The sequence below is a fragment of the Salmo salar genome, chromosome ssa18, assembly GCF_905237065.1.
Source record: "Salmo salar chromosome ssa18, Ssal_v3.1, whole genome shotgun sequence".
NCBI classification, from domain to species: domain Eukaryota; kingdom Metazoa; phylum Chordata; class Actinopteri; order Salmoniformes; family Salmonidae; genus Salmo; species Salmo salar.
In genome coordinates, this window is record NC_059459.1 from 71,623,789 (window position 1) to 71,639,965 (window position 16,177).

General features: G+C 42.1%; 1 protein-coding gene across 1 annotated transcript; it reads right to left on the bottom strand.

The window, feature by feature from the left end:
- Positions 1–2,780: 2,780 nt before the first annotated feature.
- Positions 2,781–12,241, bottom strand: LOC106577991 (E3 ubiquitin-protein ligase TRIM17). The gene is made up of 8 exons (XM_014156500.1): positions 12,173–12,241; positions 7,961–8,545; positions 7,497–7,592; positions 6,970–7,203; positions 6,465–6,627; positions 5,582–5,608; positions 3,493–3,872; positions 2,781–3,140 (listed from the first exon to the last, which is right to left on the bottom strand). Exons 2-8 carry the CDS (start codon positions 8,534–8,536, stop codon positions 2,919–2,921), a joined length of 1,698 nt encoding a protein of 565 aa, XP_014011975.1. The 5' UTR covers positions 8,537–8,545; positions 12,173–12,241; the 3' UTR covers positions 2,781–2,918.
- Between the last annotated feature and the right edge of the window lie 3,936 nt (positions 12,242–16,177).

Sequence of the window (16,177 nt, forward strand, 5' to 3'; positions counted from 1 at the left end):
CATTCTTTTACTAGATTGTGTGTTAAGTTTTGTTGTGGAATTGTTGTTATTACCTGTTAGATACTGCTGCACTGTCGGATCTAGAAGCATAAGCATTTTTATACACTCGCAATAACATCTGCTAAATGTGTATGTGACCAATAAAATTGTAATTTGATTTTAGGAATATGGAGTCACGGTTGCTTAAACACAGCGCCAGCTATCTGTCTTCTAGTGTATATATAAATTATTGGTTGTCAATGAAATATGTTTGTACATGATTGATAAATGATTGTTGCAATAAATGGTTAAAATGTTTTACAAAGAAGTTGTTTGTGCAGTCCTTATATTGTTATCTTGTAGCACAAAATATAGGTACGTGCAAGTGTTAAACTTCTGAATGTCAAGAGTGCCATTTGTGTTTGACATAGTGGCAAGGGAATTATGCTGCTTAATTTACATGTTAAATATTTTCCCCACTTAAACGGCCCTCCAACTGGAGTGTTACTAGTGGGGAACTAGTCTTTCATCTTGAGCACCCACATGCTGATGTCACTTATGAAGGAAATTACCTTGACAACTGCATTTTCAGCAAATAAAAGCAATACATTATTTTATGCTAACTTGTTTACAAGCATGATAGCTATAGCTGTAATTTTACTTTATGCAGCTTCATCATATGGGCTTGATGGTTTTTGCGACTGCACTTGAAGAAACTTTCAAAGTTCTTGAAATGTTCTGCATTGATTGACCATGTCTTAAAGTAATGGACTGTCATTTCTCTTTGCTTATGAGCGGTTCTTGCCATAATTTGGACTTGGTATTTTACCAAATAGGGCTCTCTTCTGTATACCACCTCTACCTTGTCACAACACAACTGATTGGCTCAAACGCATTAAAGGAAATTAATTCCACAAATAAACTTTTAACAAGGCACACCTGTTAATTCAAATGCATTCCAGGCATGAACTGCTTGTTTCAGGTAATGCCACAACATCTCAATTGGCATTAGGTCTGGATTTTGATTAGGCCATTCCAAAACCTCAAAATGTGCTTTTTAACCATTTTCACATAGACTTGTGTATTTTGAATCATTGTCTTGCTGCATGACCCAGCTGCGCTTTAGCTCACAGATGGATGGTCTGACTGATACAGAGCAGAATTCATGGCTCCTTCTATTAAGGCAAGACGTCCAGGTCCTGAGGCAGCAAAGCATCCCCAAACTACCACGCTTCACCGTTCGTATGAGGTTCTTACTGTGAAATGTAGTGTCGTCTCCCCCAGACATAACGGGACCCATCTCATCCAAAAAGCATTTGGAATCACCTGGAGGATCATCAAGATTCTATGGACACAGGTTTGTGCCAGGCATAATGGGACTGAACCCTGAGAATCAACTTTTCTTTTGTCAGAAGAGGAAACATGCACAAATTTAAAAACGATCAAATGTATTGAAAAATGTAATTTGTTTTCACTTTAGATTTTGCGATCTCTAAATGTAATTTGCTTGATGTGCATGTAGGAGAGTTGCTTAATACAAAACATTTCCTTCTACATTCCCTTCCGCCACCTCTCCTAGATTCCCTTTGACATTTTTTTGAAAGGAGCCGGTGGAGGAAGCAGGCTTTGAGTAAATCATAGTCCACAGATGTTATAGTCCGGTGCTGCATTGTGACACGCTCAGACCACCATCCATAGACAGCCTGTACGCGCACCTCCCCACAATTCTCAACCAACGCTGTTCCGGTAAGAGTATTCATTTGAATAATTTTGATATGGAGAAATTGCTTGCGCTGCACTGAGAATGAGTAAGCCAACAGTCCAGTATTCTAGAACACTGCTGTGCGTACACATTCTGAACCAATGTTTAACCACATAGAAAAACCATTTCCACATTTGTAGACCCTGGTTTGGTGTTGGAGATAAAGGCTGAAGTGTCAGAATTGCCCATTAGGACAGAAGAATGGAGGCGTGTCTGACACATGCATTTTAACGTAACACTTCCCAGGAGATGTTTTAACAGCTTGTATAAACACAGGAACGTGTTAGAATGTCATGGAACATTAGTCGCCTCAAGTCACGAGTATATCCCAAAGTTGAAGGGTTTATTCATCACCTTGCCACACTGGAAGTGACCCTCAGTTTCAGCAGCAGCCTGTGCTAATGGAGGGCCCTCCGAGTGAGTTGGTAGGGGAGAGGTTTGGTATTCACCAATGGATTGCGTCCCAATAAATATCTCCTCTCATGAAGCGTGCACTTCACTCCTAGTAATGGATTTAACGGTGGAAACGCTCACACCGAACCAATGCTTTTAAATCCACGGCAAGTGTACACAAATGTGGAGAAGTGGTCTGCAACAAACACTTTCTGCAACATTCTGAATGGAAAACCAATGAATTTGTCAAGCAAGAGGTTATAGTAGTCAATACAAACATGTGCCCAGTTCTATACTTGGACTGAAATAAGACTTCAATTGCGTTGTCCACACATCCTCTCCTTCTCAAAATCCATTGGAGGAGAAGGACAAGTTGTTTTCATTCAATGGTTTAAGTGATACTGGAGCAATTGATCTTTCCCTGGTCTCCTCAACTCCATTGAGGACCAAGGTCCCTTCAGACCACATCCAATGACAAATTGTAGACATTAAGGACAGGGGAAGCCAAGTTTGACAAAAGCTTGTCAGTTTGACTCCTCCCATGTGAATCGTAATTAAGGCGATGCCACTATAGTAATATACAGTCCTGTTAGATGGGAGGGGACAGCTGTACTTTTTCCTAAATGCAAGAATAAGGAGCTGGAGGTAAATAAAATATATTTTATTTTGTAAAACTTCACACAATAGAAACAGTCGTAGAACAAAGACATTTTTGAATTCACAATTTTCTAATGATCCCGACAAGAACTCAGACCCAAAAGGATTGGACCATCAATTAGCATCATTAACCCACATAGGTAGTTTGTGGCAGTGTGGCAGTGTGGGTTTTAACAATCATGGCGTGGTTGGCGGGTTTGAATGCAGGACTGAAGAAGTCAGGGCTGAAGACCGGGAAGAATCTTTCATTGGTTGGCATGTGGTTGTACGTGTAGAGGTGATGACCGAGATGAATGTCGTAGAATGACACGAGTCGCTTCTGCCCGTCGAAGTATACACCCACATGTGCCTGTAAAGTGTAATGAAGCTCATGAATATAAAGTTAGATGGCAAAAATTGCCCCACGGATATTTATTAGATCTGACTTGAAATTAAAGCCGTTGATATAAGCGAAACAACCACTTCAATAATGTCAAATATCTAAACTCATGATAAAAGCTACCTCCAAAGACATGCATGAAGCCAACTAAAATTAGCCATTTTGCCAGGGGAAATATCCCAGTGACATTTCACCCTCTATTGGCAACGAGACGTTTAAAGAAAAGTTGCATTTATTTAATATCAAGACACCCATCATAGAAAATGTACTAGACTTGAGAGCCCTTTGGGCCAAGTGTGCCCTGTATCCATCTTCTACATACCTTTCTCATTTGTGTTACGATGGCCATAGGGTTTGGGGAAGTGGTGGGCCAAAGCCTTCCCTCACGGTGTACCAGGACCCAGAACCCCTTCTCAGGGGTGAGGCTCACCCCTCGAGAAGTCATGGAGGACTCAGTTGCCACACCTATAAACCACACATCAGATCCATTTCGAACCCAGTCCTCCACCTCCACCTCCCAGTATGCTCGATGGCTGCTGAACCACTGGGTGGCGAGGACGCATGGCACCTGGGTGAAGCGCTGGGCTGACAGGGGGAACTTCCTAGCAATCTTGCTCCGGTCCACCCGAATCTCACAACCATGGGACCCCCTTCTGAACAGGAGCGATGGGTGGGCTGTGCTGGGGTCAGGAGTCACCTCAACTGAGAGGAGGAGAAGGGATAGGTAGGGGGAAATTACAATCAAATGTTGAATTCATTTTTCAAAGTTGAGCATATAGGGTTATTAACACACCAGGCACTAAATACACTGCTCAAAACAATAAAGGGAACACTTAAACAACACAATGTAACTCCAAGTCAATCACACTTCTGTGAAATCAAACTGTCCACTTAGGAAGCAACACTGATTGACAATACATTTCACATGCTGTTGTGCAAATGGAATAGACAACAGGTGGAAATTATAGGCAATAAGCAAGACACCCCCAATAAAGTAGTGGTTCTTCAGGTGGAGACCACTTCTCAGTTGCAATGCTTCCTGGCTGATGTTTCGGTCACTTTTGAATGCTGGCGGTGCTTTCACTCTAGTGGTAGCATGAGACGGAGTCTACAACCCACACAAGTGGCTCAGGTAATGCAGCTCATCCAGGATGGCACATCAATGCGAGCTGTGGCAAGAAGGTTTGCTGTGTCTGCCAGCGTAGTGTCCAGACCATGGAGGCGCTACCAGGAGACAGGCCAGTACATCAGGAGATGTGGAGGAGGCCATAGGAGGGCAACAACCCAGCAGGAGGACCACTACCTCCGCCTTTGTGCAAGGAGGAGCACTGCCAGAGCCCTGCAAAATGACCTCCAGCAGGCCACAAATGTGCATGTGTCTGCTCAAACGGTCAGAAACAGACTCCATGAGGGTGGTATGAGGGCCCGACGTCCACAGGTAGGGGTTGTGCTTACAGCCCAACACCGTGCAGGATGTTTGGCATTTGCCAGAGAACACCAAGATTGGCAAATTCGCCACTGGCGCCCTGTGCTCTTCACAGATGAAAGCAGGTTCACACTGAGCACATGACAGACGTGACAGAGTCTGGAGACAACGTGGAGAACGTTCTGCTGTCTGCAACATCCTCCTGCATGACCGGTATGGCGGTGGGTCAGTCATGGTGTGGGGTGGCATTTCTTTGGGGGGGCCGCACAGCCCTCCATGTGCTCGCCAGAGGTAGCCTGACTGCCATTAGGTACCGAGATGAGATCCTCAGACCCCTTGTGAGACCATATGCTGGTGCGGTTGGCCCTGGGTTCCTCCTAATGCAAGACAATGGTAGACCTCATGTGGCTGGAGTGTGTCAGCAGCTCCTGCAAGAGGAAGGCATTGATGCTATGGACTGGCCCGCCCGTTCCCCAGACCTGAATCCAATTGAGCACATCTGGGACATCATGTCTCGCTCCATCCACCAACGCCACGTTGCACCACAGACTGTCCAGGAGTTGGCGGATGCTTTAGTCCAGGTCTGGGAGGAGATCCCTCAGGAGACCATCCGCCACCTCATCAGGAGCATGCCCAGGCGTTGTAGCGAGGTCATACAGGCACGTGGAGGCCACACACTACTGAGCCTCATTTTGACTTGTTTTAAGGACATTACATCAAAGTTGGATCAGCCTGTAGTGTGGTTTTCCACTTTAATTTTGAGTGTGACTCCAAATCCAGACCTCCATGGGTTGATACATTGGATTTCCATTGATTGTGTGTGAATTTGTTGTCAGCACATTCAACTATGTAAAGAGAAAAGTATTTAATAAAATTATTTCTTTCATTCAGATCTAGGATGTGTTGTTTAAGTGTTCCCTTTATTTTTTTGAGCAGTGTATAATACACAACATGGAGGCAGACTCAGGACTACACATTAGCTCACCTGTGAACTCTTTAACCAAGGCAGCCTCTGAGGGATAAACAGAAGGTAACAACAATTTATTTGAAAACATACAATTGCAAATGTTTAATGTTGCACATCCGGGCCCATACTCACGTTGCCAGACTAGGAATGCTGATCTAGAACCAGAGGGGTATCCTACTAATCAGGTTTGAGGAGTTGTGAGGTAATCTTAGGTCAGCTTTGAGTGCAACTCGGGATAACCAGTCATACGAATTTGGCTCACCTTTACATCAGGTAAATGTTTATGGCAACAAATCCTTCAGAAACAACCTACTCCCAGGCATGCTAACTACTCTGAATTAAGTGTCAGAGTTGAAGACCAGTGAATGAATTCTGATTTCCCCCTTATTGCAAAGATATGATAGTCTCCTTCAACTGAGGAAGAGGCAATCATTTATTAATCAAATCTACCTCACATTTAGTAATGATCGAATGCATTTTAAACTTGTGGGGAAAAGGGTCCTCATGCCTTCAGAATAGCCTCAATTCATTGGGGCATGAAATCTACAAAAAGTCAAAACCATCCCAAAGGGATGCTGGCTCATGTTGACTCCAATGCTTCCCACAGTTCTCAAGTTGGATAGATGTCCTTTGGGTGGTGGACTATTATTGATACACATTCCAGTGCGTGTAGCACCTACCATACCCTGTTCAAAGGCACTTAAATATTTTGTCTTGTCCATTCATTCTGAACAGCACACAAGCCATGTCTCAGTTGTCATCTGCACTGACTGAAGTGATTGTAACAAGTGACATCAATAAGAGATCATTCCTGTCACTTGGTTAGTATCAAGGAATGAGCAGGTGTTCTTAATGTTTTGTATTCTGTGTATAATCAGACATTGGCTGTGTTCACACAGACCTGAGTCAGCATTGCCATTTGTAGTCAAGTAGCCCATCGTGGGTAGTTTGGCCATGTTTGTCATTAAATGATCCACAAGGTTCCCCAGTAGATCTGTGGGGATGTTGATGCTGCATGGTACTCTGATGCCATCTGGAGGAGCAGGAGTTAGAGAAGGAAGATTCTAAAAGGAGAAAGAATTAATGGAGTTAAACAAATGCATCATACATGCATGTTGATCCACCTACAATGATGAGAGTTGGATCCAAGACATGGACTCTACAAGGTATTAGATTGGCGTAAGCATTGGCTGGAAGAAGTTTCCACCATAGTGGCATCCATGACTGGGACAGGCGTACACGTCTGGAGAAGAGCACAATCGTGTTCGAGAAAGTCTAAACCATGATTCCTCACAGGGTAAATTGACTGAGCTACAAAAACCTTGTTATTCATGATATAAAAAATTTGCAGATCAGTCAATCAACTCTCAAGTTAGCTGCAAAGTCAAACAGGCCCAATAACTCACATTAAGAAGCTCAAAGGAGTCTGAGGAGCCAATTGCCCGCTCCAGTGCAAAAACTCTGCTTATCAGAGCTGTGATGTCTTCTTCAAGCACACTGCTCCAATGGGAAGACATCCTCACCAGCTCGTCCACTCTCCTCGAGGCCTCAGTATTGTAGCGATCGTAGATCAGCGTCACCTTGCTGACCAAGGATAGGCGGAACGCATTCACAAACTCAATTTGCCTCGCTGCTGTATTCTGCAAGTAAACGAAACAGAAGTGTGAGGATTCATGGGATTTGATACCTTCTGGACGTTGCAGACAGAAAAGCTATAAATAGTACAGACGCAACTTCTTGATAAATCTGACAGACATTCTGTTCTACATGATACATATCTGAACGTTCTGCACCATTCAAAGAGCGGTCTTCAAGGCATGGTAATTTTCAGTAGCACAATTTGTAACCCCAATGGGAACCTGGAATGAATTACTTTTGAATTCTACTGCAAAATTACAACTGTGTAACATAGCCAATTCAAATGAACAGTCACCTCACAGAGTAGGACTGAAGAGTTTAATCTCTCTGCCTCATTCCGAGCGGCCTTCAGCTTCTCCTTGACCACCGTCTGGTCTTTAGCCAGCTGAGCCTGAAGTTAAGACCATAGGTGTTAGCATTCGTGCTGGAACAAAAAGCTGCACAGGGTGCCCAATAATTATTTATAATGCACCAAATGAAAGAAAACCCAATGAAAAGTACCAACACACAGGGTGGGGACAACTACCCAAACTAGTCCAATAGGAAACAATGTTCTGTTCCAAATGTGTTATGGTGTGTCATACAGAATACAGCTCAGGACCAGGGTTAAAACATTACATAACACAACGGAAGACAAAAACAAGCATTTATTGGACAAGTTCAGGTAGTCCCTCCTGGTTCAAGTCAGTTTTCATCCATTTGGTGCCTAATGAATACAACCCTGGATTGATGAACAATTGCGCCAAAACTCATTCTTACCTTTTGAGCCAAGAACTCAACCTGCATAGTCACAACCAGGTGGGCCGGCGCCTGGTGAGCGTCACACGCCACACACAACATGGTCTTGTCAGTGCGGCAGTAAAGCTCCAGGAGCCTGTTGTGGGTCGGACACATCCTTTCCTCCAGGTTAGCCAGGGGTCTGACTAGCTTGTGCCTGGAAAACCGGGCATTGTGGACCCTTGCATGCTCCAGGCAGTACGACGACAAACACACCAGGCAGGTCTTGATGGCCTTGGGCATCCTGTCTCCTATGCATACGTCACAGGAGACCTCTCCTAGAGCCACAGTTGGCTGGTCGACGGCCTCGTCCCCTCCTCCACTTGCCCCATTGAAGCTTTCCACAAGGTCTCTCAAGACTATGTTGACCTGGATGTTGGGGGTTGGTGTGAAGCTAGTCTTGCACAGAGCACAGATTGCAGGGTCCCCTCTACTGTTCCAATAGGCCTCGAGGCACGGCATGCAAAATGTGTGTCCACACGGGATTGTGGCTGGGTCAGTGAAAACAGCAAGACAGATGGAGCACAGGAACTGGTCCTCTGACATGGACGATGCCATCTCTTCAAGCTGGGGACAAAAGGTTAGAAAACATTGCAATCCCTTTGAGTTTCAAATTAATTTGTTTGTCTTTCCATAGTGGCACAGACACGTCGTTGTACAATGTGACTAGCCTGTAAAAAAAAGCATTTTTAAATATTAACATTATGGCCAAAAGTCACATTACTGAAATCTATACATTTGAGAAAACCAAAATTGTTGAATAATGTTTGAGCACAGAGTAACATTAGATGCCTCAAATAATGTGTTTTGTGTACAAGCTTAGAAATGGCAAAATTACAATGTGGGAAAAAAAATAAAAAAATAGTCTACACAGGAAACAAAAAGACTTGGCTAGCCTAAGAATCAGGCCTAAGTCACTCAGCTGAGCATATAACAAAAGCTTCAACACGTGAATGGAAGTCTGCATGTGTAGCGTGCTGGAACATGCACTCCAAAAACAGGCTAAAAGATCAGATATACCGAGGTTTTAGACTATAGGCCATACAAAGACTAGTCAAAACATTACAAAATGCTAACAGAAACCATTACCAGTGCTCAACTTGGGCAGGAGCTCACCGGAAAAGTAATAGCACCTCAAATGTTCTACTGCTCAGGATCCTGATTTTCTTATAGACTATTGTTTTAAAAGTATTGTGTAGCTCCTGGACCTAAATTTAAACAGTTCCAGCACCCAAAATGAGTACAGGCATCTATTTCAGTCCAAGTCAAGCACTGATCGTTAAATTGAAGACAACATGAATAATATAACAATTAATCCGTAACTGCCCAAAGCAATACATTTTACCAGCGTCACTGACACAATAGAGCTGATGTGCACATGCACACACCCTCAAAACAGGAGAAAGCGACACAAACAGGTTGGCAAGAATGTATAAACTCCAGATAACATCAAGGTATTGGCCATCTAGCAGCTTTTAAGCCACCAGTCAGCCATATTGGTACTCTAGTAGGAGCAGTACTTCAATGAAATGTTAGACCAAGTAATTTATTTTATAAAGTATTTGTGTGTTGTAGTAGGGACAGTAACAGTCATCTCAATTTGTTTAGCTCACATAATAATGGAAAGTTCTCTTCAAGGAGTCAAATAGAATAAACATGACAAAAATATAAACAAATTCATTTCTATAGCTTCCAAATATTTTTTTACAGTGGTGAGTGAATACCAATATGGAGGTGTGGTGGCTTAAACACAGCACCCCCTGTTAGTCATCTAGTGTATAGACACTACCGTTCAAAAGTTCATGGTCACTTAGAAATATCCTTGTTTTGAAAGAAAGGCATATTTTTGTTACATTAAAATGTATTGCAGATCAGTGGGACGGTAACGTCCCACCTGGCCATCAGCCGGTGAAATGAAATGGCAAATTCAAATTAAGTTACTATAAAAATTAAACTTTCATGAAATCAGAAGTGCAATACATCAAAATAAAGCTTAAACTTGTTAAGCCAGCCAAGGTGTCAGATTTCAAAAAGGCTTTAGCGAAAGCAAACATGCTATTATCTGAGGACAGCGTCCAGCACACAAATCATTTTCAACCAAGGAGTTGCGACACGAAAGTCAGAAATAGCCATATAATATATGCCTTACCTTTGAAGATCTTCTATTGGCACTCCAATGTCCCAGAAACAGTCCTTTTGTTCAATAATGTCACAAAAATGTCAATTTATTTGGCGCGTTTGATTCAGAAATACACTGGTTTCAACTCGCCCAAAATGTCTACAAAGTATCTAATAACTTACTTGTAAACTTAGTCCAAACAACATTCCCAATCCTTCCTCAGGTATCCTAAAACGTAAATACTTGATAATTTAAGACGGGATAATCTGTTTTCAATACCAAAGAAAAAGACCACGGAGCGCACTCCAGTGTAAGCACAATGAAAGAATACAGCCCTTCAGTGACAATTGACAGCCGTACTTCATTCCTCAAAAGAAAAACAACCAATTTCTAAGGACTTGATATCTAGTGGAAGCCATAGGAACTGCAACTAGGGCCCTTATAAATCAGGATTCCCAATGAATACCAGTGGAAAACACGATGAGCTCAATTTTTCCCTGGATAGATTGTGCTCGGGGTTTCACCTGCCAAATCAGTTCTGTTATACACAGACATTCTAACAGTTTTATAAACTTCAGAGTGTTTTCTATCCAAGTCCACTAATTATATGCATATCCTAGCTTCTGGGCCTGAGAAACAGGCAGTAGACTTTTGGCACGCTTTTCATCCGGACGTGAAAATAACACCCCCTATCCCGAAGAAATTTAAAAAAAAAAAAATTGATCAGAAATACCATGTAGACACTGATAATGTTGTAAATGACTATTGTAGCTGGAAACAGCTGATTTCTCACATGGAATAGCCTTCATTTCTCAGAACAAGAATAGACTGACAGGTTTCAGAATTAAGTTTTGTTTCTGGCCATTTTGAGCCTGTAAACAAAGCCACAAATGCTGATGCTCCAGATACTGAAGTCTAAAGAAGGCCAGTTTTATTGCTTCTTTAATGAGCACAACAGTTCCAAAAGGGTTCTCTAATGATCAATTAGCCTGTTAAAATTATACACTTGGATTAGCTAACAACGTGCCCTTGGAACACAGGAGTGATGGTTGCTGATAATGGGCCTCTAGATATTCCGTAATGTTTTATTTAAAGCCATTTCCAGCTACAATAGTCATTTACAACTTTAACAATATCTACACTATTTCTGATCAATTTGATGTGATTTTATTGGACAAAAACACATGCTTTTCTTTAAAAAACATTTGTATTATTCTGCTACATTCCTTTCACATTTCCACAAACTTCAAAGTGTTTCCTTTCAAATGCTCCCAATAATATGCATATCCTTGCTTCAGGGCCTGAGCTACAGGAAGTTAGATTTGGGCATGTCATTTTAGGTGAAAATTGAAAGAGGCCAATTCTTAAGTTAGAAAACAAGGACATTTAAAGTGACCAAACTTTTGAATGGTAATGTATATAAAACAATTGGTTGGCAATGAAATATAACTTTAAATGATTGTTGCAATAAATGGTTAAACTGTCCTACGAATAAGTTTTGTGCAGTCTATTGTAATCTACCTTGTAGCACAAACTGTAGGTTATGCGTGCAAGTTCTACAACAGATTGACAAGAGTGCCCTTTCACAGTGGCAAGGGAATCATGCTGCTCTCATAACCAAGTGTGACTTTACAATACACACACTTGAACAGCCCTCCAACTGATTATTACTAGTAGGAAACTTGTCTTTCATCCTGATCTCCCACATGTTGTCACCAACAAAGGAAGTTACTGGAAATGCAGTTATCAAGGTAGTTAAATGCAGCAACAAAAACATGTATGAAACCAATATGTTTTTTAAGACTAACTTGTTCACGAGCATGATAGCTGTACTTCATGTTTTACACAACTTGTTGGCCATTAGCCAATGGGCGTTTCTCAACGAGTACAAAGCACGTGAATGCATCCAACTGGTACGTGAGACTTCACAAATGGTACATTCCCACCTCCCACTTAGTTCCAAACACAACATTTGACTAAAATCCTTATGAATTTCACATGGGGATGGTACAGCATAGCTCACATTTTACAAACTTTTCCCTTAGTCTTGTCAAAAATATTCCTTTGAAACTCACCTCTGTGTATGTACCGCAACAATCAAACAGAAACAATTCTCTTCTTCTGGGGGGGAAGTGATCTAATGAGTTTCCTTAATTGGTTTCAGGTGGCATTATGTACTGGTAAGCTCCTCCCTCTTTCATGAAGCAACAAATCAGTGGAAGTGCCATTGTGATTCCCATACCCACATCTGTGTTCAACAACCATTGGTTTAGCCCAGCAGTACACAGATTGAAAACATTGTAATGCTTTTGGTACTTTCAAGACAACTGGGAACTCAGTTAAAAACTAGGTCAAATTCATGACTTCTGTGATCTTCAGGTCAGAAAGTCGGAGCTTTAGAAAGAGGCCAGGGTTCCCAACTTGTAATTCCAAGTTGGATGACCATTCAAACTATTTTTCCCAGTTGGAGATTTTTCCACATTTTTTCAGAGTTGTCTTGAATGCACTGAAGTCCGAAGTTGGAGATTTCTGAGTTCCCAATTCCCAGTTGTTCAGATCGCATTATTAGTCCCTGTTCAGAGATAAAGCTACTCTGGAGAGGCATACAACCACAGGAAAGGACTTTGATTCATTATTACAAATTGACTGAATTGTTTTTCTAACTACCCAGAGTCCGATGAACTTGTTCTATGCAAACATCAAAGCAGTGACCCGCTCCTGCAGGTTCATGCTCTACAACATCCACAGAGTACAACCATACCTCACAGAGGAAGCGGCGCAGGTTGTAATCCAGGCACTTGTCCTGTCCTGTCTGGACTACTGCAACTCGCTATTGGCTGGGTTCCCCGCTTGTGCCATCACACCCCTGCAACTTATCCAGAACACTGCAGCCCGCTTGATTTTCAACCTTCCGAAGTTCTCTCATGTACCCCGCTCCTCCGCACACTCCACTGGCTTCCAGTCTAAGCTTGCATCCACTACAAGACCATGGTGCTTACTTACGGTGCAGCAAGAGGAACTGTCCCTACCTTCAGGCCATGCTCAAACCCTATTCCCCGAGCACTCCGTTCTGCCACCTCAGGTCTCTTGGCCCTCCCATCCCTACGGGAGGGCAGCTCTCGCTCAGCCCAGTCCAAGCTCTTCTTTGTCCTGGCACCGCAATGGTGGTCCTGAAGCTAGGACAACAGAGTCCCTGCCCATCTTACATAAACATCTGAAACCCTCTCTCTTGAACAGTATCTTAAATGATGCTCCTCACCTCGATGCTATTGAGAAAAAATGTACTTTCTATGCCTGTGATATGTAGTTGTCCCATCTAGGCAACTAAGTTGCTCTGGATAAGAGTGTCTGCTAATTGACTAAAATGTAAATGAACAAAAACCTACTCATCAGAATTGTTCAAATGAAATAAGATCAACGTGTCATAAATAATTATCCAAAGTCATAACGACATAGCTGGATATTTAAATTTGATTTAGGTCTGAAGATGACTGGCTTAGCTGTACAATGCTACAAATAATACATACTGTACTGTTAGGTTCTAAATGAGCCTACTAAAACTCACAGACAATTAGTAAAGCTTAAACCAAGTTTATTCACCGTCAATACAGCTGCATCAGACAAAGACATGGTTCCACCACTGGTGATATATATACAATGCCTTGCAAAAGTATTCATCCCCTTTGGCATTTTTCCTATTTTGTTGCATTTCAACCTGTAATTTAAATAGATTTTTATTTTTATTTAATGTAATGGACATACATAATTGTTTAAATTGGTATAGTGAAATGTAAAAAATAGCTTTTTTAAATAAATAAATTTAAAAAACAAAAGTGGTGCTTGCATATGCATTTACGCCCTCTGCTATGAAGCCCCTAAATAAGATCTGGTGCAACCAATTACCTTCAGAAGTTACATAATTTGTTAAATAAAGTCCACCTGTGTGCAATCTAAGTGTCACATGATCTGTCTCATCATCTCAGCATATATACACATGTTCTGAAAGGCCCCAGAGTCTGCAACGCCACTGAGCAAGCAGTACCATGAAGACCAAGGAGCTCTCCAAACAGGTCAGGGCAAAGTTGTGGAGAAGTACACATCAGGCTTGGGTCCTAAAAAAATATCAGAAACTTTGAACATCCTGCGGAGCAGCATTAAATAAATAAAAAATTAAATAGAAAGAATATGGCCTCACAACAAGCCTGCCTAAGGAGGGCTGCCCACCAAAACTCACAGACCAGACAAGGAGGGCATTAATCAGAGAGGCAACAAAGATAACACTGAAGGAGCTGCAAAGCTCGACAGCGGAGATTGGAGTATCTCTCCATAGGACCACTTTAAGCCATACACTCCACAGAGCTGGGCTTTACAGAAGAGTAGCTAGAAAAAAGCCATTGCTTGAAGAAAAAAATAAGCAAACATGTTTGGTGTTTGCCGAAAGGCATGTGGGAGTCACCCCAAACATATGGAAGAAGGTACTCTGGTCAGATGAGACAAATTGAGCTTTTTGGCCATCAAGAAAAATGCTATTTCTGGCACACACCCAACACCTCCCCGAGACACCATCCCCACAGTGAAGCACGGTGGTGGCAGCATCATGCTATGGTGATGCGGGGACTGGGAAACTGGTCAGAATTGAAGGAATGATGGATGGTGCTAAATACAGAGAAATTCTTGAGGGGAAACTTTTTTCAGTCTTCCAGAGATTTGAGACTGGGTTGAAGGTACACCTTCCAGCAGGACAATGACCCTAAGCATACTGCTAAAGCAACATTCGAATGGTTTAAGGGGAAACATTTAAATGTCTTGGAATGGCCTAGTCAAAGCCCAAACCTCAATCCAATTGAGAATCTGTGGTATGACTTAACGATTGCTGTACACCAGGGGAACCCAACAAACTTGACAGAGCTGAAGCAGTTTTGCCTTGAAGAATGGGCAAAAATCCCAGTGGCTAGATGTGTCAAGCTTATAGAGAAATACCCCAAGAGACTTGCAGCTGTAATTGCTGCAAAAGGTGGCTCTACAAAGTATTGACTTTGAGGGGGGTGAATAGTTATGCACGCTCAAGTTCTGTTTTTTTAATCTTATTTCTTGGTTGTTTCACAATAAAAAATATTTTGAATCTTCAAAGTGGTAGGTATGTTGTGTAAATCAAATGATACAAACCCCCAAAAAATCAATTTTAATTCCAGGTTGTAAGGAAACAAAACAGGAAAAATGCCAAGGGGGTGAATACTTTTGCAAACCACTGTAAATATGCCAAATACAGGTGGAATCTTTTCCTCTCTAACCATTACATTTTTGTTGCTAGGCAGGAAATGAAGTGACGTGGGCAATAAACTGTTCCTTCCCTCTTAACGTGACCTCGACCCCCTTCCTCACTAATCCACAGCTCTCCACCCTTATCAGCTCCTGCCACATGTGGAAGTCTTCCCTCCCCTCAGTACATTCCAAGCTTAACCTCTCTTGGGTAGGGGGGAAACATTTTGTGGGAAACATTCCCCCAGATGAATCCAAATGTAGAGGCCTTTAAGACAGATAGGAGGCTCGTTCCCCTACAAAAAAAGGATTGTTGTCAAGACAATGGAGGATAGAGATGGTGTGGTTGAATTGGTGGCTCAACAATTTGTTCAAGGGAGCATGCAGGTGGCCTTGGAGCAGTAAGTCAACTCTGTCATAAATCTGTGAAGTACTTGTCATTACCTCCTCTAACATAAGTATTTTTAATCAATCCACATCACAATATTGTCCTTAAGACTTATTTTAAATATACATACTGTCTCTAAACCATAACATGTTCAAATATCATCTCAACTCTCTTGGGCTGCTCAAAGCATTGGGGAACCAGCCCGGACAGCTTCCGAGCACTTTTTGTGGACTCCATAAAGCCTCCCAAAGCCAGGGACCTGCGGGACCGGTTTAAAGTAACCTATTCTATACCTGGTGGCAACTGGCGGTGTTTGGAGAACAACACCATCTGCCACTGGTTCAACTGGCTGGCTGAGGTGCAAGGTAAAATAGTAAATTGTTCAAGTTTATCGGTAACTGCATATTATTCCATTTTGTGATTTAAATGTATA